The sequence below is a fragment of the Ostrea edulis genome, chromosome 9 (genome assembly GCF_947568905.1).
Source record: "Ostrea edulis chromosome 9, xbOstEdul1.1, whole genome shotgun sequence".
Lineage (NCBI taxonomy): Eukaryota > Metazoa > Mollusca > Bivalvia > Ostreida > Ostreidae > Ostrea > Ostrea edulis.
This window is the reverse complement of record NC_079172.1, coordinates 74,556,710-74,582,154: the sequence shown is the minus strand read 5'-3', so window position 1 is coordinate 74,582,154 and position 25,445 is coordinate 74,556,710. Positions and strand designations below refer to the sequence as shown.

Genomic DNA, 25,445 nt, shown 5'->3' with positions numbered 1-25,445 from the left:
TTAGAGACTGTATAAATTTAACTTTAGGGCCTAAAAATTTATGTCGAATAAAATTTCACACCTCAACTCAGAAATGTGAATCTGTAAATAGGGCTTATTTAAAAACAAATGCAAAATGTATAACCTATAGTAGAAACTTTGAACCAAGAATCCATAGAGTTGTACATGGTATTAATGAGGGTCATGGGAATTCTACTTTGCAGTTGTGCGAGGCTGTAGGAGCACCTGTTGTCAAGGGAAGCCGGACGACACATCACCTGAAACAGCAGCAAAATAGGCAAAATTATTTCCGACAAAGGGAATGTTCTAAAATCTATAAATCTAAAAGGAAATATAACATAAAATTAAAATATCAATTGTATGATCAGAGACGAGAAAATACTTATTGTAAATCATCAACAGACCCAAAATTACCTCGGAAAACGCAGAAGCACCGTGAACATGATTATCATAAACGTTAGGAACTTTTTTAAATGCATAATATACATGTACTTACATCTATTTAGAATATACAGTTTGGATATAGACCATGTTTATTACAACGTTTCGGGTGTAACATTTTACATTTCTGTCTGTTGTTCTTTATACGCTGTGGCTCGTAAGAGAGATGTTCAAAGCATATACAATGTGTATTGTGACAGAGGTGTGAAATATGCATATGTCTTTGAAATATATCTAAATTGCCTGTGTGTGCTATGTAGGACAATCTGTGTACATATATTCTCGGTTTCCTAACTGCACCGGGCATTAAAACGGTTGTTTGCATGTATTTACACCTAGTACTACTGTGATTGAAAAGGCGACATTGTGTATTGCGTAATATCTGTGAATTATGGAAAAAAAATCGTTTTTGTTCTTCAAACCACGTGTTTTGATCTACAGCAGCCATGCTACGAGCATAGAAAGGGAGAGCAGTCAGAAAAACAGGAAATAATGAAATTGACAATTTCCTTCAAGGTATCACACCGGTAATTATTTTCACTATATGTTCCTATGAAGGAAATTTTTTTTATTAAAAATCAGTTTATCAAATTCGTGTCCAATAATTCAGCAAGGATTGTTATATGTTACCTGTTACATCTGCCGACACCAGAAAAATGATACCCTACGCGGCATTTTCTCCATTTTTTTTCTCCGCAAACACGACCACCCCCAAATCCACGTGTTTTCCATGTGCTTGTAAACAACCTGTGTGCGCCCCAGGAAGTCGTCTTATCAACTCACAGCAAATAGTTCCCTTGTAAACAAGTGATTATTTCTACAAATTAGATAAAATTTCCTAATCAGGGGTACAAAATTTAAGAAAAACAAATAAGGGGAAATGAAAAAAAATCGCGCACGGAAAAAAATATTTCTTTTAAATGTATGGAACTACAATTGACTAAGTTCATTTTGATTGGTCAATTACCGGTGTGATACCTTGAAGACAACTGAATTAGCTTCAATTATTGCCAAATTTGCACAGCAGGTGCTTGTGTCATTAATTAACAATATATCCCAAGCAGACATGGAGAGGTGTAAGATAACTGACGAAAATAAGCGTTTGATTCCCCCTTGGAATTATCGTGATTTCTATTGAAATCTGCGGCAAAATATGCATCACTAGTGGTACTTTTTAAAATGATAAAACTTTGCAGAAAATTAAAATATTCGCATTAAAATGGTTTCATTAGTAAGGGGAAAGATGAAACTTTACAATACAGCTAATTATCAATTTTAAATTTACGTGCGGTAGTTTTGACATTGCTAATTATTCAAATTTTCAGGTGTATTAAACGTTAAATTTCATGAAAATAGTGTATTTCTAGTACTTTACAGGTGTCTGCATCTGGTAAAATGGGTACCACAATATAACCCGTTAATTATACTAAGCAGATTAGCCAGAGTTGAAACTCACTGGTTATTAGTGATTAAGATAACGGTCCTCTATTCTGCCTGGGGTTGTGTACATTTGTCCACTCTTCAAAGCAGGGGGTGACCATTTACGAAGATCAAATGCTGTATAAAACAAATAAATAAAACTATAATTTTGGGGAGTAATATTAAGTGTTAAACATGTTTAAAATTCACATCTACAATAGATATCTAACTGTTCATTACAAGAAATTATGGGGAAGAATAACTTAAAGAATCTGTTCAAATTTAACTTCAGAAAAGGAAATACTAAGTTCATTTCGATTGGTGAATTACCGGTGTGATACGTAGATGGTATCCCTGAAAAGCAGGTGACCCACGAGTTACTTGCCCCTGATGATAGATAGAAAGATAAGTCGTACGTCGAATTATACTTCGTAAAGGAATGTGCTTACGATGAAGAAGGCAAGAACATTGTTGAGATTTTTTTACTAATTAAGATTACTAATTAAACCCTCATTAGCTCAACTATTAAAAATGTAAGAAATAAATAAAGCCCTGAACGCAATTTGGAGAGAAATACGATTGGATTGAAAGCACACAGAGTATTATTTACTTAACATAATTATATCCTAATTCTCTCAGATGTTAAAAACAGTAAGAAATTTGATATCAAAAACTGTAACGAGCGAGATCAAAAGATTGATTTCGGATAAAAATCTAAATTCAAATAGTTAGGGGTAAGGGGGGGGGGGTAAAACTTCTGTAAGTTTCTCTCATCCGACATCGATTACACATTAGTCGAAAAAGAAGAAAGACATGTGACTGTTCAACACCACATGACGATATTACATTTTAATGAACATTTGATAGTTTTAATCTACACGTTCATTTGTGAATAAACAGAAGATAAGGTATACAGTTATTTATACTCATTCGTTCTTACTTGTTAATCGATTATAGTTTAAACACTCATCATATCTAGTTGAGAGGGTCGTTGCGGGGGCGGAAGGGGGGGTGGTTAAAAACTATGTGAATTTAGGTTTTTTTGTCAGACATTGAACTTTTGATCTCGCCACTAGGAAGTAGATAAAACAACAAATGCAACATGGAAAGAAATAATATTTAATAAGAAGTCTTATTAAAAGCAATACTGATGATACCTAGCGGTGGTCAGAGTAAAATATGTTTAGAAATTATTTTTGAAAGTACAGAAGGGTATTTTTGATCGAAAGTTAATCATAGAAATTATTTTAATTATTCTAATTACCCCCCCCCCTCTCATTCAGTACACAAAATCAACACAAAACTTTCATTCAACATTATAACTCATTGAAAAGAGCATTCCTCAAAACCTGCTTTTCAGGGATATCGAGTTAATTATTACGGCCAAACTAACTCCAGATGCAGCGCGATATAAACACCTACTTTTGGGGGATACCAGATAAGCTTTGCCACCCAGCGAGCCCTGTATCAGACCTGCCCTTCAGGGATACCGAGTTAATTATCAAGGCTCAACTACCCGGGTTCCCGGGCGCTAAAGTCACCTACTTTTGAGGGATACCAGATAAACTTTGCCACCCAGTGAGACCTATGCTAGACCTGCCTTTCAGGGATACCGTGTTAATTATCAAGGCTCAACTAGCCCGGGTTCATGGGCGATTTAAAAACATACTTTTGAGGGATACCAGATAAGCTTTGCCACCCAGCGAGACCTATGCTAGACTTGCCTTTCAGGGATACCGTGTTAATTATCAAGGCTTAACTAGCCCGGGTTCCCGGGTGATCTAAACACCTACTTTTGAGGGATATCAGATAAGCTTTGCCACCCAGCGAGACCTATGCTAGACCTGCCTTTCAGGGATACCGAGTTGATTATCAAGACTTAACTAGCCCAAAGTCCCGGGAGCTAAACTCACCTACCTTTGAGGGATATCAGATAAGCTTTGCCACCTAGCGAGCCCTGTATCAGACCTGCCTTTCAGGGATACCGATTTAATTTTCGATGCTCAACTAGCCCAAGTTCCCGGGCGATATATACACCTTCTTTTGAGGGATACCAGATAAGCTTTGCCACCTAGCGAGACCTATGCTAGCCCTGCCTTTCAGGGATACCGAGTTAATTATCAACGCATAACCATTCCGATTTCCAGGGTACTGTGCTAACCCGTTTTTTTTTTTAGGGATAACAACTAAGGTTTCTATACAAGGAGCAAACGTAGTTCATGATGACGACTATGACAGCCGGATAGGTTCATTTTTCAAACGTGAAAAGGAGTTAGTTATCTCGTTATACGGATTTAAGTATCTCGTTATAACGAATTAATTATTTCATTATAACGAGTAAATGATCTCGTTATAACGGGTTATTATCTCGTTATAACGAATTAGTTATCTCTTTATACTCGTAACTAGTTCATTATCTCATTATAACGAGTTGATTATTTCATTATAACGAGTTAATATCTTATAACGAGTTATTTATCTAGTGATAATGAGTTAGTTATCTCGTTATAACGAATTAATTGTGCCGTTATAACGAGTTTGTATCTCGTTATTACGAGTTAGTGTCTCGTTATAACGAGTTAGTTATAACGTTATAACGAATTAATTATCTTGTTATAACGAGTTAATCATCTTGTTATAACGAGTTAATTATGTCGTTTAACGAATTAGTTACCTTGTTAAAACGAATTAATTATCTCATTATAACGAGTTAGTATCTCGTTATTTCGAGTTAACTATCTCGATATAACGAATTAATGATCTCGTTATAACGACTTAGTATCTCGTTATAACGAATTATCCACCTCGTTGTAACGAGATAACTGAATGATTTAAATGATATATCTTACGGAAGGGTTGTAAGACCTTCTCTTATTCCCGAAATCTAAGCAAGCAGTAGCAATGATACAATTACATGAACTTAAACAAATAAACACAATGTTTTCTTAATGTAGAATTCTCCAAGGTAAAATAAAAGACACGTCAACTTCGTACATGTAAGTGTCTGTAAAAATGCATGTCATGTAAAATAGATCATAAATTTAAAGTATATCAATTTGCAGAGTTTATATATATCTTACCTGTAATATTTGAATATTGTTTTCGTGATATTTAACAACAGAGATAAATCCAAGCTGGTGTTAGCTTAGTCAGCTCGTATTTATATTTATAATAGAAATAAATTATGGCATGAATTCAAAATGAGGTACAATTAGTGATATTTTTCAGTTCCAGACAGATATCTGTCTGCTACCTGTTATGGAATGGTCGTTTCATTCATTGGTGGATTGGCATTACAGGCTCATAGCAAATTTTTTCAAAGTAAAGGAGAGTACAGTCTTATGGGAAGTTGACTTCACAGTTGTCTATAATTCTTGACAAGCAAAATAAAAGAAAAATCAATAAAATTTTAAAAGCTAAATAAACCCAAACTTCAAAATCCTGTAGGAATGCAAGGAAAAAACCACACACACAAACTAAACGACGATCTTTACTCAAAGTTCACTATCTTAAATTGTAAAGGGTCGTGAAGGTAGGGGGGTAGTAAGTATTCGTCCTCCTCTACACGGATTCAATTCATAAGATCAAATGTTGTCTGACGAGTTACAGTACACACCAATTGTGAGGATGTTCTTCACATACTACTTTTGACTACGGATTACTCCGATTACCTGATCAAGATATGGGCTTACCACGGGATGTGACTGTCAACGCTCGTTGCCTTCTCTTGTTTAAGCTTACATACTTGAAAAATAGGGGGTATACCCAAAATATTTTACTTTGGATTGTAAAGATTGTTTTTGAATGTAAAAAATAATGGGAAATGTACGCTGTCAAACAAGAGGCCAATGAGCCACATCGCTCACCTGAGCCATCTTTTCCCTGCCATTGTTCAAGGTCATTATGTCAAACAACAAAGTATAACAAGGTATATATACAGAATATAAAAACCCTAAAATAGTTCAGGAGATATTAAATGGGTCAAGTTTTTTTTCAAAAGTAGGTCAAACTCCAAGGTCAAAAGATCAAACACCATTGTGTCAGAACATCTTGTCGAAGAATCTATACACAGAATATGAAAGCCCTACCTAAATAGTTCCGGATATGCTTAGTAGGTTATGTTTTCTAAACAGTAGGTCAAACTCAGAGTTCAAAGTCACAAGGTCAGCGGTCATGCTATGAAATGAAAGGTCTTGCCAAAAGAAATTTATATAAGATATGAAAGATCAATCTTAAATAGTTCAGGACATATTGTATAGGTCAAAATTTTATTAAAAGTAGGTCAAACTTCCAGGTCAATGTCATAAGATCACACACCATGGCATCACATGAAAAGTCTTTCTGTAACGAATGTATATATCAAGTATAAAATCCCTAGCTCTAGAGAGTTTTAAAGATTTTTCCAAAATATATCAGCATATAAAACTTTGATCCCCTATTGTGACCGCATCCTAACCCCCCGAGGACCATGATTTGAACTAACTTGAATCTATTCTATGTAAGGAAGCTTTCATGAAAATTGCCACTTTTCTGACCAAGTTAAGAAGAATGTTAAGATTTCCCCCTATATATCTAAATGTAAACTTTGATCCCCTATTGTGGCCCCACCCTAACCCCGGGGACCATGATTTGAAGAAATTAGAGTCTACTCTATATCAGGGAACTTTCAAGTAAATTTTAACTTTTCTGACGCAGTGGTTCTTGAGAAGAAAATCTTCAAAGATCTTCCCGATATATTCGCATTTAAAACTTTGATTCCTTATTGTGACCCCGCACTACCTCGGGGTGGGGGGGGGGGGGGACATACTTTTAGTAAACTTGAATCTACACTATATCAGAAAGCTTTCATGTAAATTTAAATTTTCTGGCCAACTGGTTCTTGAGATATTTTTAAATGACCGCATTCAACTTTGTATTTTCGTGATTACCTCCCCACTGAAGGGTCTACCCCTTCATTTGAACAAACTTGTGATCTCTTTACCCAAGGATGCTTTGTACCAAGTTTGGTTGAAATTGACCCGGTAGTTCTGGAGAGGAAGTTGAAAATGTAAAAAAAAAAGTTCGATGAAGGACACAGACGGAGAGACGGACAAAGAGTGATCAGAAAACTCACTTGAGCTTTCAGCTCAGGTGAGCTAAACAAGAGTACCGCCAACGGTACATAATACGCCCGTGAAAAGCTAATATTGGGTGTTTTTCTTACACAACGATTTACAGAACTTGGCTTCAAGTAGTATCAACAATCATCAGGGTGTGGCATACTTTCTTTGCATCGTAAAAACAGGACAAATACTGTACTCTCTATGTAATATTTTTGTCGCAGGGTCCAACCAAGATAAAACAAATTGTTGGCCTGGGTTCTTACTCAATTTCTAAGTGATACTATGACCTTGACCTTAAAAAACAAAAGGCGTCTTCCTCTCATCATAGTGATCAAATGTACCAAGTTGCAATATCCCGGGGCTTACGGTTCGGTTTGTATCCTGCCTACAAGGTTTTCCTACTAAGTAATGCTATGACCTTGACCTTTGACTTCTCACCTTGAAAAACAATAAGCACCTTCCTCTCATCATGGTGACCAGAGGTACCAAGTTGTAAAATCCTGGAGCTTACGGTTCTCACCAGAGAGCGTTACGCTACGCTCCACAACAAAGTGTAGCTATGACGTCACAGCCTACTGCACTATGAAGCGTGAGCTTCGAGGACTTACGTACTAAGGTTACAACAAAGTGAAGCTTGCTTAGCACGCCCTCTGGTGAGAGAATGACATAGGACTAGGTTGGACCTAAACTGGTACCGTGTTGACCTCGCTTCTCTTGTGTATAGTAACGATTGGTGTAGCACCAATCAGCGGGGTACCAGTTTAGGTTGGGACCCAATCGGAATTCCTCGAATGTCTCACGCACTATCATTCTCTCAACAGAGGGCGCGTTACGCAAGCTTCTCTTACCAGAGGGAGCGTTACGCAAGCTTCGCTTATACCTCTGTCAACGCTTGGAATCACGTGATAATATAATCACATGATATAAACAATTATTCTCGTTTCCTTTCCCTTTAAAAGTAGCGTACAGAACTCTGGGTAGAGGATGGCGCACTATGTCGAGTGCACGAGACATTCGAGGCGTTCCGATTGGGTTAGGACCTAGGTAAACTGGTACCCTGTTGATCTCGCTTCTCTCGTGTGTAGCACTAATCAGTAGGGAACCAGTTTAGGACCTAAGTTAGTCTCGTGGAACCACACGCTCGGCTCTCTCCAGAAATCTCCGACGATCAGAGATTTTCGTTGGCGATTTGCCAAGACAGCCGAGTGTCTGGTTGAACGAGACTAGACCTAGGTAGGGTATGACGTAACAATGAAAGCCGGGAGCGGTATGACGTAGGAATGCAAGAGCGTACAAACTCCCCGTCGAGGCCTCACTACGTCAACTACGTTTGGTTTTTGAGCAAACGAACTCTGGCGGAAGTTTTAAGAGCGATATGACGTTAAGTCGAGCATGACGTAACAATGAAAGCTATTAGCTTTACGTCGGGAAAATAACGTCAGAAAAATTGAAATAGCAGAGAACACAATGACGTAACAATTGCAGTGGTATGTGATATAGGTGTAATGGTGTTTTGTAGTATGGGTGGTGGTATGTGGTGTATGAGCAGTGTAATAGTATGTGGTGTATAGGTTGTGGTTGATAGTGTATGGGTGGTGTACACCAAATACAAATTGTGCCACCACTCATACACCACATACCACCACCCATACAATCACCTATATCACCTCCTATACATACATATGGTACCACTACCACACTTATTATTAACACCTTTAAACACTACGCCGACTTTATCGAATTTTCCTTGTCATTGCTACGTCATAGCGCTCTTGACTTTCTCAATTTTTTCTGCGTTATCATTACAACATAGCGCTCCCAACTTCTATTGTTACGTCATATCCGACTTGACGTCATAGGTTTCTTGAATTTTTATATCATACCCTAAACTGGTTCCCCGCTGATCTGCGAGAGAAGCGAGGTCAACAGGGTACCAATTCATATCATATCCGACCTAGTTCATCCCAATCGTAACTACTTGGCTATTTCCGTAACCGCAAATGAACCTCGTATGTGGATCGACGCCATAAGAGTCTGTTGCCATGTGTACACAAATGCAACTATGACGTCACAGGCGTATGTTACAATATGAATTGCGAGCTTTCAAATGCATTTAAGATATTATACATGTCTAACGCATTCTACCACTATTATTTTTTACTTTTATGTTTATGTATAGAGTGAATAAGACGTTCATCATACCAAAAATGAATATCTGGTGAAAATATAAATAATACATTATACAAGGATTCGGTTTTGGCCTTTTAACCTAATCCACAGGCGCGCTTCCGGCGAAGAAATGCATTCTTGCGCCGATCCACGTCCGAGTTTTTTTTACCGGAAAAAGACTAGTGCGTGATCCGATTGAGTCCATCCTAATTCTACGTCATTGACATTTTGCGTCATAGCGCTAATGGCTTATATTGTTACATCATCACTTGACCTTTGACCCGCCTATCAATGCTGTTTATGCTTACAAGGACTGTGATATTGCAGAAAAGAAGGATCAATTTTACACATAACTCTCAATTAGATTTTTCAACCAAGATTTATAATAAATCATTTCTTTTTATGGTAATGTTGGGATATCAGTAACAATTCTGATTACATATGGTTGCAGTGTCTCAAGGCAATGATACATGCTTTTGCCCAAACTATGATGATATATCTTGAGTATGTATTTGTATACAGATAAAAAATATTATTATTATTATCTTACCTTCACACAATGGACTTATTGATTAAACTGCAAATTATAGTGTAATTAATCAAAATAAATGAGGAGCCTTTCTTTTACACTGCAGTCGGAGAGAGAGGGGAGAAAAAGAAAGGGAGAGAGAGGGATGGATAGAGAGATAAAAAGGTGAGAATGAGGGAGAGAGATATAAAGAGGAGAGGGTAAAGAGTGAAGGGAGAGAGGGGAAGGGTGGTACAGAGAGAGAGGAGGAAGAAGACAGGAGATAGAGAAAGGATGGGAGAGACATGGAGTGGGGAGAGAGAGAGTAGATAGAGAGAGCTGTGGAAATAGAAAGGAGAGAAAGAGGATACTTAGAGGAGGGAGAGGGAAAGAGGTTAGAAAGATGGAGATAGAAAGAACAACAGAGGGAAATATAAATGGGGAGAGGTTAAGAGAGAGAAGGGGAAAGAGGAAAGAGATAAAGAGGGGACAGAGAGAAGATAAAGGGTGGGAGAGGGAGGGAGAGGGAAGAGAGAGGGAAGAGAGACATAGTGCATAGGGAGGTAGAAAGGGAAGAGAGGAAGTGTGGGAGGGGGAGAATGAAAGGAGAGAGAGAGTTTGTAGAGAGGAAGGATGGGAATTGGAGATAGAGAGATGGGGACAAGGGTAGAGAAGAACATAGCGAGGGGAGAGGGAAGAGAAATAGGAAGAGTGGGAAAGGGAAGGATAGAGAGAAAGAGGAGAGAGATTAGAAAGAGAGGAGGGAGATAGATGGGAAGAGGAAGTGAGAGAGAGAGAGGAAGGGTGGGAGAGGGAGCCGAGCGAGAGGAGGGAGAGAATAGAGAGAAGGGGAAAAATAGAGGGAGGATGAGAGAGATGGAGGGAGAGGGATAAGGGGAGAAAAGAGAGAGGAGATAAACAGGGGAGAGGGAAGAGAGATAGGAAGGGTGGGAAAGGAAATGAGAGAGAAAGGTAGGAGGAAAGAAGAGAAAGAGGAGGGAATATATGAAAGAGGGGTTGTGAGAGAGAGGGAAGGAGGGCGAGAATAGGGAGGGAAAGAGAAGAGAGAGAAGAAAGAAAGAGATGGGAGAGATAGAGAGAGAGAGAGAGGAAGGATTGGAAAGAGATAAAGGGAGAAGGTGAGAGAAGATAGAAAGGGGAGAGGGGAGAGAGATAGGATAGTTGGAAAATGGAGAAAGGGTGGGAGAGAAAAAAGAGAAAGAGAGGAAGGAGAGATAGATGAAAGAATTGAAGAGGGAATGCGACAGAGGGAGGAGAGAGAAAAGAAGAGAGAAGAGAAGAAAGAGATGGGAGAGATAGAGAGGAAGGATGGAAGAGAGAGATAAGGGGAGAGAGGAGATAGAAATGGGGAGAGGGAATAAAGAGAAAGAGGAAGGGTATAAAATGAGTGAGAGAAAAGGTGGGAAAGAGAGAAGAGAAAGAGGAGAGAGAGATGGAAGAGAGAGAGAGGAAGGATGGAAGAGAGAGATAAGGGGAGAGAGGAGATAGAAATGGGGAGAGGGAATAAAGAGAAAGAGGAAGGGTATAAAATGAGTGAGAGAAAAGGTGGGAGAGAGAGAAGAGAAAGAGGAGAGAGAGATGGAAGAGAGAGAGGGGGAAAAGTTTAAGAGGTAGAGAGATGAGAGAGAAAAGAGAGAGAAGAGAAGAAAAACATGGGGAGAGATATAGAGGGGAAGGATATGATAGAGAGAAAGAGATAGAGGGAGAGGGATAAGGGGAGAGAAGAGAGGAGATAGAAAGGGGGAGAGGGAAGAGAGATAGGAATGGTGGGAAAGGGAATGAGTGAGAGAAATGGTTGGGGAGAGGGAGAAGAGGAGAAAGGGAGGGAGAGAGAGAGGGGGAAGAGTAGGATAGGGAGAGAAAACATGGAGAGAGAGAGGAGGAAGGGTGGGGAGAGAAAGGGGAAAGAGAGAAAGCGACAGACAGGCATGGAGGCATTGAGTGGAGAGAGATAGATTAGACCGAGAGAGAGTGAGAGGAAAGGTGGGAGGAGGGAGAGAGACAAGAGAGCGAGAGAAAGAAAAACAGTAACAATTAACACCCAATATCATATGTTCACACATTCATTTACAAATTATCATAGCTGATGAGCTTAATCAGTCTATCAAAAATTAAAATTCCGTACTAAATGCTGTTTTAATTTGATCTAGTCAATCCAACATGGTGATTATTTCATAATGTTTAAGGATGTCCATGGCGATTTTTTTTTTATCATTACAATGTAGTGTCATTTCGGTATCCCTGAAAGGCAGGTCAGATATAGGGCTCGTTTTGTGGCAAAGCTTATCTGGTATCCTTCAAAGGTAGGTGAGTTTAGCGCCCGAGAACTCGGGCTTGTTGAGCCTTGATAATTAAGTCGGTATCCCTGAAAGGCAGTTCTGATATAGGGCTCGCTGGGTGGCAAAGCTTATCTGGTATCCCTCAAAGGTAGGTGACTTTAGTGCCCGGGAACTTGGGCTAACTGAGCATTGATAATTAAGTCGGTATCCCTGAAAGGCAGGTCTGATATAGGGCTCGCTGGGTGGCAAAGCTTATATGGTATCCCTCAAAAGTAGGTGACTGTAGCGCCCGGGAACTCGGGCTAGTTGAGCCTTGATAATTAAATCGGTATCCCTGAAAGGCAGGTCTGATATAGGTCTCGTTGGGTGGTAAAGCTTATCTGGTATCCTTCAAAGGTAGGTGACTTTAGCGCCCAGGAACTTGGGCTAGTTGAGTGTCGATAATTAACTCGGTATCCCTGAAAGGCAGGTCGGATATAGGGCTCGCTGAGTGGCAAAGCTTATCTGGTATCCCTCAAAAGTAGGTGACTGTAGCGCCCGGGACCTTGCGCAAGTTGAGTGTGGATAATTAAGTCGGTATCCCTGAAAGGCAGGTCTGATATAGGGCTCGCTGGGTGACAAAGCTTATCTGGTATCCCTCAAAGGTAGGTGACTTTAGCGCCGGAGAACTCGGGCTAGTTGAGCCTTGATAATTAAGTCGGTATCCCTGAAAGGCAGGTCTGATATAGGGCTCGCTGGGTGGCAAAGCTTATCTGGTATCCCTGAAAAGTAGGTGATTTTAGCGCCTGGGAACTTGGGCTTGTTGAGCCTTGATAATTAAGTCGGTATCCCTGAAAGGCAGGTCTGATATAGGGCTCGCTGGGTGACAAAGCTTATCTGGTATCCCTCAAAGGTAGTTGACTTTAGCGGCTGGGAACTTGGGCTAATTGAGCATTGATAATTAAGTCGGTATCCCTGAAAGGCAGGTCTGATATAGGGCTCATTAGGTGGCAAAGCTTATCTGGTATCCCTCGAAGGTAGGTGACTTTAGCGCCCGGAAAATTGGGCTAGTTAAGCCTTGATAATTAACTCGGTATCCCTGAAAGGCAGGTTTGATATAGGGCTCGTTGGGTGGCAAAGCTTATCTGGTATCCCTCAAAGGTAGGTGACTTTAGCGCCCAGGAACTTGGGCAAGTTGAGCGTCGATAATTAACTCGGTATCCCTGAAAGGCAGGTCAGATGTAGGGTTCGCTGGGTGGTAAACCTTATCCGGTATCTCTCAAAAGTAGGTGAGTTTAGCGCCCGGGACCTTGGGCTAATTGAGCGTCGATAATTAAGTCGGTATCCCTGAAAGGCAGGTCTGATATAGAGCTCGTTGGGTGGCAAAGCTTATCTGGTATCCCTCAAAGGGAGGTGACTTTAGCGCCCGGGAACTTGGGCTAGTTGAGTGTCGATAATTAAGTCGGTATCCCTGAAAGGCAGGTCTGATATAGGGCTCATTAGGTGGCAAAGTTTATCTGGTATCCCTCAAAGGTAGGTGACTTTAGAGCCCGGGAAATTGGGCTAGTTAACCCTTGATAATTAACTCGGTATCCCCGAAAGGCAGGTCTGAGATAGGGTTCATTGGGTGGCAAAGCTTATCTGGTATCCCTCAAAGGTAGATGACTTTAGCGCCGGAGAACTCGGGCTAGTTGAGTGTCGATAATTAACTCGGCATCCCTGAAAGGCAGGTCTGATATAGGGTTCGCTGGGTGGCAAAGCTTATCTGCTATCCCTCAAAGGTAGTTGACTTTAGCAGCTGGGAACTTGGGCTAATTGAGCATTGATAATTAAGTCGGTATCCCTGAAAGGCAGGTCTGATATAGGGTTCACTGGGTGCAAAGCTTATATGGTATCCCTCAAAAGTAGGTGACTGTAGCGCCCAGGAACTCGGGCTAGTTGAGTCTTGATAATTAAGTCGGTATCCCTGAAAGGCATGTCTGATATAGGTCTCGCTGGGTGCCAAAGCTTATCTGGTATCCCTGAAAAGTAGGTGATTTTAGCACCTGGGAAATTGGGCTAGTTGAGCCTTGATAATTAAGTCGGTATCCCTGAAAAGCAGGTCTGATATAGGGTTCTCTGGGTGGCAAAGCTTATCTGGTATCCCTTAAAGGTAGGTGACTTTAGCGCCCGAGAACTCGGGCTAGTTGAGCCTTGATAATTAAGTCGGCATCCCTGAAAGGCAGGTCTGATATAGGGCTCATTAGGTGGCAAAGCTTATCTGGTATCCCTCAAAGGTAGGTGACGTTAGCGCCCGGGAACTCGGGCTAGTTGAGCCTTGATAATTAAGTCGGTATCCCTGAAAGGCAGGTCTGATAAAGGGCTCGTTGGGTTGCAAAGCTTATCTGGTATCCCTCAAGGGTAGGTGACTTTAGCGCCCGGGAACTTGGGCTAGTTAAGTGTCGATAATTAACTCGGTATCCCTGAAAGGCAGGTCTGATATAGGGCTCATTAGGTGGCAAAGCTTATCTGGTATCCCTCAAAGGTAGGTGACTTTAGCGCCCGGGAAATTGGGCTAGTTAAGCCTTGATAATTAAGTCGGTATCCCTGAAAGGCAGGTCTGATATAGGGCTCGTTGGGTGGCAAAGCTTATCTGGTATCCCTCAAAGGTAGGTGACTTTAGCGCCCGGGAACTTGGGTTAGTTGAGCGTCGATAATTAACTCGGTATCCCTTAAAGGCAGGTCAGATATAGGGCTCGCTGGGTGGTAAAGTTTATCCGGTATCTCTCAAAAGTAGGTGATTTTAGCGCCCGGGACCTTGGACTAGTTGAGCGTCGATAATTAAGTCGGTATCCCTGAAAGGCAGGTCTGATATAGGGCTCGCTGGGTGACAAAGCTTATCTGGTATCCCTGAAAAGTAGGTGACTGTAGCGCCCGGGAACTCGGGCTAGTTGAGCCTTGATAATTAACTCGGTATCCCTGAAAGGCAGGTTGGATATGGGGCTCGCTGGGTGGCAAAGAGTATATGTTACCCTTTAAAAATATATCGCTCATGAACACGGGCTTGTTGAGCCTTGATATTTAACTAGGTATCCCTTAAAAGTTATATTCACATAGTTTTTACGACCCCCTCCCATTGAAATAGATATGATGAGTGTTTAAATTAATCGATTAACAAGTAAGAACAAACGAGTATAAATAACACTGTATACTATATCTACTGTTTACTCACAAAAAAGTGTGTATGGAAATTATCAAATGCTTATTAAAATGTAATATCGTCATGTGAGGAAAAAGATGTTACAATTGTCTTTTTTCCTTTTTCGACTGTGTAATCGATGTCGGATGAGAGAAACTTACAGAAGACTCCTCTTAACTATTTGAATTTAGATTTGTATCCGAAATCAATCATTTGATCTCGCCCCTTACAGTTTTTTATATCTAATTTCTTACTGTTTTTAACATCTGAGAGAATTAGGATCTGATTCATTATGTTAATTAGCTAATACTCTGTACAATTTCTATCAAATCTTATTTCTCTCCATATTGCCTTCATTGCTTGATTCATTTCTTATATTTTTAATTCAGCTAATTAGGGTTTAATTAGTAATCTTAACTAGTAAAAAGTCCCAACAATTTTCTTTGCCTTCTTCATCGTAAACATATTTCTATATGAAATATTATTCGACGTACGACTTATCTTTCTATCTATGATTAGGGGCAAGTAATTCGTGGGTCACCTGCTTTTGAGGGATACCATCTAGTCATGACCTTCTGTGTCACTGTCTCGCCTCACTGATGCATGAAGTCCAACAATTCATGAAGTCAAAATAAAGGACATCTTTGTATCTAACATGATACTGTACATTGATTTATATTGTTTCAAACGGTAAATGGAAATGCACTAGACATTAGCCACTTTCAGCTAGACATGTACATTGTTTATAAAGTTGAAACCAGCACCGCCGCGCTGTGGGAATAATACTTCTGAGTGTGTTTGAATTATAAAAAATACAACAACAAAGAACAGAAAAGAAAATTACTATGTTTTTTGCGCGCTTTGCATAAGCTCTTCGTTCGGGGGGGGGGGGGTCGTGAGCTGAGGAGACTGAAGAAAGGCGTCGTTGAGTTCATCCCTTTTCCGCTTAGGATATATCGATGGCACAGATCCCTTACGAAGAAACTTATTCGCAGGAATGCCGAAGTCATTCATCAGCGAAAAACGGGCCTCGTAGCAATCCTCGTTAAAATGTTCGCTACAAATCACTGTGTACTGCGATGGTCCAGGCCAGTCTGCCCTTGTTAGCTTTACAAAACGAACCCAGGCTGCTCGCTGACGCTGATCTTTCGGGAAAATATGCACCGAAACTCCATCTGCTTGCCTTTTACTACAACCTGCCACAACGGACATCCGTCCTTTATTCTTACTAGCCATTTCGATGTTATAATCACTACCGAGCTCTACCAATTTTTCATCGAGAATGGCGCCAATGATGTAAGTTGGTGTCACTTCCGGTAGAGCCCGTTTTTCGTTATCGTAAAGGTGTGGATTAACAATATTTTAATATTTCATGCAATAACTCGCATATTAAAAAGAACTGAGTGATCAGGCTTGTTTTTTTTTTCAGTTCTTTATTATGTAAACAATATTTAAAGAAGCACTTTGAAAACGGCTTCACGGACACTTTAAATAATAAAAGAATATTTCAAATTCACATCGCCCCGTTCCGTTTTGCAAAATACAAATATCTACACAGATATTGCTAGCAATAGCAATTATTTCAACTTGTTAGTAACCTCGCAGATTTTCAGTCTATTGACAACTCCTTCTACTTTCAGAGTGATCAACTATTAAACCGAAGAAAGGGAAAGCTTCAACAGAAACAAGAGAAAACAATATGGCATTAATTCACAACCCCCCCCCCCCCCCCCAATAAAAGATAAAGAAAAGAGAGAATTCGAAGTCAAAAGAATGAATGAAAGGAATTGAATAACAACAGACTACTTGCAGTTGTAGAAAAACGCTTTAATTTCGATGTTTCGTTCCGTTCCGCTAAATACTAATATCTAATATCTATGGTCGTTATAACGATCTAGTTCGTCAATACAACCTCGCATTGGGTCAAATGCTGTCTGACGTGTTTCATACCGATTGTTAAGCCGTTCTTGGCACACTGATTTTGACTGCGGATAACTCCGTTTACCTGATCAGGATATAGGGCTTACGGCGGGTGTGACCGATCAACAGGGGATGCTTACTCCTCCTAGGCACCTGATCCCACCTCTGGTGTGTCCAGGTGTCCGTGTTTGCACAACTATCTATTTTGTATTGCTTATGGGAGTTATGAGATTGATGATTGTTCGTTATCTTCGCCTTGCATCCACACGGATACCAGATAATGCTTGCAATTACTTCAACTTATTAGTAACTTCGCAAATATCCAGTCCCGTTTTCGTGAGGTTTTCATTTCCCATTATCATTAATGCAGAAAATTTTACATTGACCCCGATTTTGCTATTTTTATTTTTTTATTTTTTATTTTTTATTTTTGCTGGGTTGTTTTCTTCTTAATTAACAACTTCTCTTACTTTCAGAGTGATCAACTTTTAAACCGAAGAAGAAAGCTTCAACAGAAACAGGGGGAAGCAATGTTGCAATAACTTGCACACACTCAACCCCCCCACCCCCCACCCCCCACCCCCACCCCCAAAGAAGGGAGAAGGGATATTGGTATTTAGCGAAACGGAACGGAACGAGATAATGCTTGCAATTATTTCAAGTTCTTAGTAACGTTGCGAATTTCTAGTCCCTTTTTTGTGGGGTTTTTATTTGCCACTATCATAGAAAATTGTACATTAACCTTGATCTTTTTTTTTCATCTTTTTTCTTTTCTTGTTTCTAGATTAACAACGCCTCTTACTTTCAGATTAATCAACTACTAAGGGAGACCTTCAACAGAAATAGGGGGTAACGATGTTGAAATAATGTACAAAAGCCCCATCCCCCCACCCCCCACCCCCTCCAAGAAGAGAGATAATTCGGTGTCTTAAGATACGATTAAGTTAAATGAGAATAATTGAATAACAACACACTACTTGCAGGTGTAGAATAACGCTTCAAATTCGACGTTTCGCTCCGTTCCCCTAAATACTAATATCCACACGGATATTGGTATTTAGCGGAACGGAACCAGATAATGCTTGCAACTATTTCAACTTCATGATAACCTCGCAAAATTCCAGTTCCGTTTTCGTGAGGTTTTTATTTGCCGTTATCATTTATGCAGAAAATTGTACATTGACCCCGATTTCTTTTTTCTTTTTTGTTGTTGTTGTTGATTTTTTAATATTTTTAATTTTTCCTAATTAACAACTCCTCTAACTTTCGGAGTGATCAACTTTTAAACCGAAGAAGAAAGCTTCAACATAAAAAGGGGAAACAATGTTGCATGAATTTGCACACACTCATACCCCCCGTAAAGAAGAGAGAATTCGGTGTCTGAAGATACGATTAAAAAGAATGAGAATAATTGTATAACAACGTTTCGATGTATCGTTCCGTTAAATACTAATATCCACACAGATAGTGGTATTTTGCGAATCGGAACGATCCGAGCGCAGAAAATGTGCATTTTATATATCAGTAATAAATGCACATAAAAATTAAACATAGTTTATACAGTACCTACAGAATTGACCAAAGAAGAGATTGATTGATTGAATGATTTAATGTTTTCCGCCACACTCAACAATTTTCAGTTATCTGGTGGCGCCCAGTTCTTTTATTGGTGGAAGAGAGAACCCAGATACAATGTACCTGGGAAGAGACCACCGACCTTCCGAAAGTAAACTGGGAAAGTTTCTCACTTATCGGCGCGAGCGGAATTCGAACCCATGCCGACAGAGGTGAGAGACCGTGTGATGTTGAGCGGAATGCTCTAACCACTCGGCCACGGAGGCCCTCCGCAGAAGAGAAGCTCACATGATTGGATACAATTGTATATAAAAACTATAATTTTTAAGAGCCGGTATTTTATTTCACAACCCTCTACTTTTCATAGGCCCACATGAGTATACACAATTATGTATGTTACTAGAACTTTAACGTCCGGTATTTCATTTTACAACCCTCTACTTTGTACAGTCAATTCCCTCTTAAGGTACCCCACAACCGGTTTCGTTCCGTTCCGTTTCGCAAAATAGTCATATAACACAACTTATGCGCGCAATTATTGAAATGTTTTTCTTACATTCAGATGAATTAAAGATATCTGTCATTCAATTAATGTGTGCAACAGTTTGAACACGCATTAAAAGTACTTCTTCTGTACAATATTATTGATTTCCCTTGCTTGCGTGGAATTTCATCTACCATTATATGATAATCCATGGCAGATTTTTTTCTGGCGTGTTATTACAAAAAAGGACTACTCTAGCGATAACTTTATTTCAACAAATGAACATTGAAATTCTGATCTATCAAAAAAATATATTCATTTTTGGATAAAATTACAACAGTACAAATTAAAAAATTTCATTCATTTTGAATTTTACTCAGATTGCACTGAAATATCCATACTTACAAAAACACATCTTTTTTGTGGATCAAAATATTTTATAGCCATTGAAGTCATCAGTTTCTTTTTAAATATTCACAATACAGATACAGTAGCATCGGCACCGTGTTCTACTAAATGTTTGACTATCTCAGTATGTCCATTCTCTGATGCTATATTGAGTGGTGTAACATTCTTGTCATTACAAATATTGACATCAGCACCGTGTTCTACTAAATTTTTGACTATCTCAGTGTGTCCATTCTCTGATGCTATATTGATTGGTGTAACATTCTTGTCATTACAAATATTGACATCAGCACCGTGTTCTACTAAATTTTTGACTATCTCAGTGTGTCCATTCTGTGATGCCATAAAGAGCGGTGTAACATTTCTCACATTACAAATATTACAGCACCGTGTTCTACTAAATGTTTGACTATCTCAGTGTGTCCTTCCTGTGATGCCATGAAGAGCGGTGTAACATTCTCGTCATCACAAATATTGACATCAGCACCGTGTTCTACTAAATGTTTGACTATCTCAGTGTGACCGATCAGTGATGCAATAAAGAGCGGTGTAACATTCTTGTCATCACAAATATTGACATCAGCACCGTGTTCTACTAAATATTTGACTATATCAGTGTGTTCATTCTGTGATGCTATATTGAGTGGTGTAACATTCTTGTCATTACAAATATTGACATCAGCACCGTGTTCTACTAAATATTTGACTATCTCAGTGTGACCGATGAGTGATGCAATTAAGAGCGGTGTAACATTCTTGTCATTACAAATATTGACATCAGCACCGTGTTCTACTAAATGTTTGACTATCTCAGTGTGTCCATTCTGTGATGCCATATGGAGCAGTGTAGCATTCTCGTCATTACAAATATTGACATCAGCACCGTGTTCTACTAAATGTTTGACTATCTCAGTGTGACCGATCAGTGATGCAATTAAGAGCGGTGTAACATTCTTGTCATTACAAATATTGACATCAGCACCGTGTTCTACTAAATGTTTGACTATCTCAGTGTGTCCATTCTCTGATGCCATTAAGAGTGGGGTATTATTTTTATAATCACAAATATTGACATCAGCACCGTGTTCTAATAAATGTTTGACTATCTCAGTGTGTCCTTTCTGTGATGCAATTAAGAGCGGTGTAACATTCTCGTCATTACAAATATTGACATCAGCACCGTGTTCTACTAAATGTTTGACTATCTCAGTGTGTCCATTCTGTGATGCAATTAAGAGCGGTGTAACATTCTCGTCATTACAAATATTGACATCAGCACCGTGTTCTACTAAATATTTGACTATCTCAGTGTGTCCATTCTGTGATGCAATTAAGAGCGGTGTAACATTCTCGTCATTACAAATATTGACATCAGCACCGTGTTCTACTAAATATTTGACTATCTCAGTGTGACCGATGAGTGATGCAATTAAGAGCGGTGTAACATTCTTGTCATTACAAATATTGACATCAGCACCGTGTTCTACTAAATGTTTGACTATCTCAGTGTGTCCATTCTGTGATGCCATTAAGAGTGGGGTATTATTTTTATCATCACAAATATTGACATCGGCACCGTGTTCTATTAAATGTTTGACTATCTCAGTGTGTCCTTTCTGTGATGCCAATTTGAGTGGTGTAACATTCTTGTCATTACAAATATTGACATCAGCACCGTGTTCTACTAAATGTTTGACTATCTCAGTGTGTCCATTCTGTGATGCCATTAAGAGTGGGGTATTATTTTTATCATCACAAATATTGACATCGGCACCGTGTTCTATTAAATGTTTGACTATCTCAGTGTGACCATTCTGTGATGCCATGAAGAGCGGTGTAACATTCTTGTCATTACAAATATGGACATCAGCACCGTGTTCTACTAAATGTTTGACTATCTCAGTGTGTCCTTTCTGTGATGCCATATTGAGTGGTGTAACATTCTCGTCATTACAAATATTGACAACAGCACCATGTTCTACTAAATGTTTGACTATCTCAGTGTGTCCATTCTGTGATGATATAAAGAGCGGTGTAACATTCTTGTCATAACAAATATTGACATCAGCACCGTGTTCTACTAAATGTTTGACTATCTCAGTGTGTCCTTTCTGTGATGCCATATTGAGTGGTGTAACATTCTCGTCATTACAAATATTGACAACAGCACCATGTTCTACTAAATGTTTGACTATCTCAGTGTGTCCATTCTGTGATGATATAAAGAGCGGTGTAACATTCTTGTCATAACAAATATTGACATCAGCACCGTGTTCTACTAAATGTTTGACTATCTCGGTGTGTCCATTCTGTGTTGCCATAAAGAGCGGTTTAACATTCTTGTGATTGGAAATATTGACGTCAGCACCGTATTCTACTAAATGTTTGACTATCTCAATGTGTCCATTCCTTGATGCAGTAACCAGTGCGTCTTGAAGGTAGGGATTGGTGGAAATGATCTGGTATCCATGACTTAATAAACACCTCAGTACAGATTGATGTCCTGTTGAATTATAATGGAGAAAACAGAAAGAATGCCAATCCTGAGGTAACGGTTTGTTTGATTCCGACATGGTGAGTATATCAAAAAGACAGGAACATGGTTTGTCTTTTAAAGCGTTTGGTAGAGGTTCATTTCTGTAGAATTTATAAGTTATCATTTGTATTAGTTCTTGAACAAATATTTGGCAAAATGAGGTGGTATTTTTGCACTGTGACATGATCTGTGTTTTTATGATGTTTTTATTCGATTCCTTTGTCAGTTTTACGGCCAATATTCCACCTATGTCTACCAAAGTTGTATCGGCCATGTTCTCAACCAACAGTTTCACAATATCATCAAATCCCTTTTCTGTTGCTTCATGCAAAGCGCTTCTGCCCCCAGAGTCAACTATATTAACATCACATTTGTTCTGTATCAATAGCCTCACTATATCAGTTCTAGACATCCGTGATGCCCAGAACAATGGCGATCTTATTGTACCACTGATATGGTTGATATCTGCTTTGCACCGTAAGAGTGTTTGCACCATTATGGTATATCCTAGTCTGCAGGCTTTGGTGAGAGGGGTATCTTTTTCATATGTGTCATCCTGCAGATTCACGTCGGCTCCTTCGTTAACAAGGAATTCTATCACCGATTCAAATCCAGCAAAAACAGCACCTGTTAAGGGAGTGAAACACAAGTGCTCATTGTTGTTGTCGGTTTTTTGATTTGGAGATCTATTGAGATATAACATCCCTAACCAACTGACGAGTTGCTGAACTACCCCCAAATTTCCACTGAAACACGCGAGCAATAACAACCTGGCGCCTTCAGATTCCCTTAATTCAGACAATTGTTGACTATCACTAAGTCTTTTAAAGACATAAGACAAAAGCCTACAATGCCCATAATGGATAATCCAACTCAATGCAAGTATGCTGTAGTGAGAACTAGCACTGTTCTGCATGAATTCGCCATTTTCTTCTCTTGTAATTGCACTAATTGTAATATTTTCTCCAATGAGCAATTTTTGTTGATAATATTCTTTTCCCCAGCATTCAGTCCTTTCCATTACCCTTCCACTAAACTGAAGTAATTTCGAGTCAGAAGAATGAACAGTTAAAAACAAATCTATAAGGTCATCTCTGGACACCGTGTCAAGAAAGGAAATAAAGTAATCCAAAAAAAAATCACTTCTAAGACTGTTTCCAACAAAAACATCATAAAGATGTACGTCTTTGATATCCCTCAAAAGTCTTCTTGAAAGGAATTCAAAGTAATCTTCATTTAAGCAGACACATAAATTTGCACATCCTGAATCCATAGTTTCATTTGTAACATGAATGTTGTTTGCGATGTAACTACTTGGCAGCAAGTCCAGTACCTGTTCAGGGAATTCCAAAGCATGTAGGTATGCAATGGCCTCGAATAAACAGTCATGTGAGAAAGAATAAACCTCGTTATTCTTCACAACATATGTTCCTGTCAATTCCTTGAGAGACTTTTGAATACAAAATGGATTAGCATCAAAATTAGAACTTATTAGCCTAATATGTTCAGAAATATCCGTGTTTGTTATACCATTTTCTCTCAACATACACAAAACAAGTGCTGCATATTGTGACTCCTTTTGATTTCTCATTTTCTCGAATTGGTCAATGATGCTTTTATTGGGCTTTTCAAAAAAAAAACTTCCATATTTCTGATTTTCTTTGTCGTTTACAAATAAACGGCATAAAAGTGGGAACATTGTCATACCAGGATGTAGCGAGATGTTTATATACACTTTCTCCTCCACTCCTGCACTTTTACAGTGAGAAGCTAACATGTCTTTCATTTCGTTTTCATTCAACAAAAGATCTGATCCTCCAATATCGATAATATTTCTGAAGAAAGTGTGTTTCATATCTTTGCATTCATTATAAACAGCTTTTCTGCAGGTAAAAATAAATTTGGTTTTATCTGAAGGAGCAAAAGCTTCAAACATTCTTTCTATAGCAGTTGATGCTGATCGATCGAATCCAAATACTCCCACAGGATCGTCAAGAAGAAACACCTGCTTGATACTGACGAGGCGATAGCTAGTCATCTCGTCTATATGTTGGACCGGGATGATTTCCCAACCTTCATTTTGTAGATGAAGACATGTCTGCCTGGCAATGAATGTTTTTCCCATTCCTGGACCGCTTATTATTGTCACGGTGTCTTTGGACTCAATTTCTGATTTCACTCTGTAGTACGCTCGTGTTTTGCAAAGAACTTCATACTCTATTTCCCATTTATTCAATATCTCTTCTTGCTGTTCTGCAAAAGATTGTTGATTTTATGAGTAGGATATGAAATAACCTACTCATGATATGGATATCTATCCATTTGAGTTGGAATATTGTTCATTTATTAGATAACTTGAAATACCTCGGACATTAAAAGGAATATGTCTTCTCTCTAATTGTTGAAACCTTTTTTTAAGAAGCAGGAAGTCATCCAATATGACCTGTTTATCAGATTTATCAAACTTCCTTGTTGCTAAGGAGGCAACATCACCATTAAGGGAACCGCTGCTCAGTCGTCTGATCGCCTGTATAAAATAATTTACCATTAAGAAGATAAAAGCATTAAAATGTGTTCCAAGACAATCTCTAGATGAAAAGCTAAAAGTAACGAACAGTGGCCATTCTTATCAAAACTAACAGTTGGCCAAATCTGGATCCCTGGATACATCAGAGGTGAGATCAGGAGGGGCCAAGGAGAAGTAAGTATCACCTGTCGACCGGTGACACCCGCCGTGAACCATATATCTTGATTAGGTAAACGGAATAATCCGTAGTCAAATCAATCTGTAAACAAGAGGCCCATGGGCCACTTCGCTCACCTGAGTCACCTTGGCTCATATTCAAAGATTTTCCCTAAATATTCGCATGTAAAACTTTGATTCCTATTGTGGCACCAACCTACTCCCAGGGACCATGGTTTTTTTTTTGGTTTTTTTTTACAAAATTGAATCTGCACTATGTCATGATGCTTTCATGTAAATGTAAACTTTTCTGTCCAGTGATTTTTCACAAGATTTTTATTTATTTTCCCTATATATTTGTATGTAAAATTTTGATCCCCTACTGTGGCCCCATCTTACCCCCTGGGGCCATGATTTTTACAAACTTCAATAGCACTATGTCAGAAATCTTTTGTGCAAATGTAAACGTCTTTAGCCCAATGGTTCTGAAGAATTAAAAAAAAAAAATTTCTTTCTATTTATTAGTTATGTAAAACTTTGATCCCGTATTGAGCATCACTGAAGAGACATAAATGTGCATCTGGTACCGTATAAGTTTTACATTATGAACCCTGGGTCGAGGCCTCTGCTGGTGGACTGTTAGTCCTCGAGGGTCTCTACAGCCCAGTAGCTAAGTACTTCGTTACTAGCTTGAATATACGGAAGTATATTTAATTCCTGTTATAAAATTTAGAAATTCATTT

At 39.1% G+C, this 25,445-nt stretch overlaps 1 protein-coding gene and 1 pseudogene across 2 annotated transcripts in view; both read right to left on the bottom strand.

Annotated features, from left to right (window-relative positions):
* LOC125665784 (uncharacterized) overlaps positions 1 to 250 on the bottom strand; it is a 31,289-nt pseudogene extending 31,039 nt beyond the window's left edge.
* A 19,075-nt stretch (positions 251 to 19,325) lies between these two features.
* Positions 19,326 to 25,445, bottom strand: part of LOC130046501 (uncharacterized) — a 29,533-nt gene continuing 23,413 nt past the window's right edge. For both annotated transcript variants that reach the window (XM_056150625.1, XM_056150626.1), the window contains exons 7-8: positions 24,384 to 24,546; positions 19,326 to 24,272 (exon numbers count right to left, since the gene is read on the bottom strand). In XM_056150625.1, the coding sequence (XP_056006600.1) occupies positions 19,849 to 24,272; positions 24,384 to 24,546 (4,587 nt within the window). In that variant the 3' untranslated portion in view covers positions 19,326 to 19,848. The remainder of the gene's footprint in view (positions 24,273 to 24,383; positions 24,547 to 25,445) is intronic.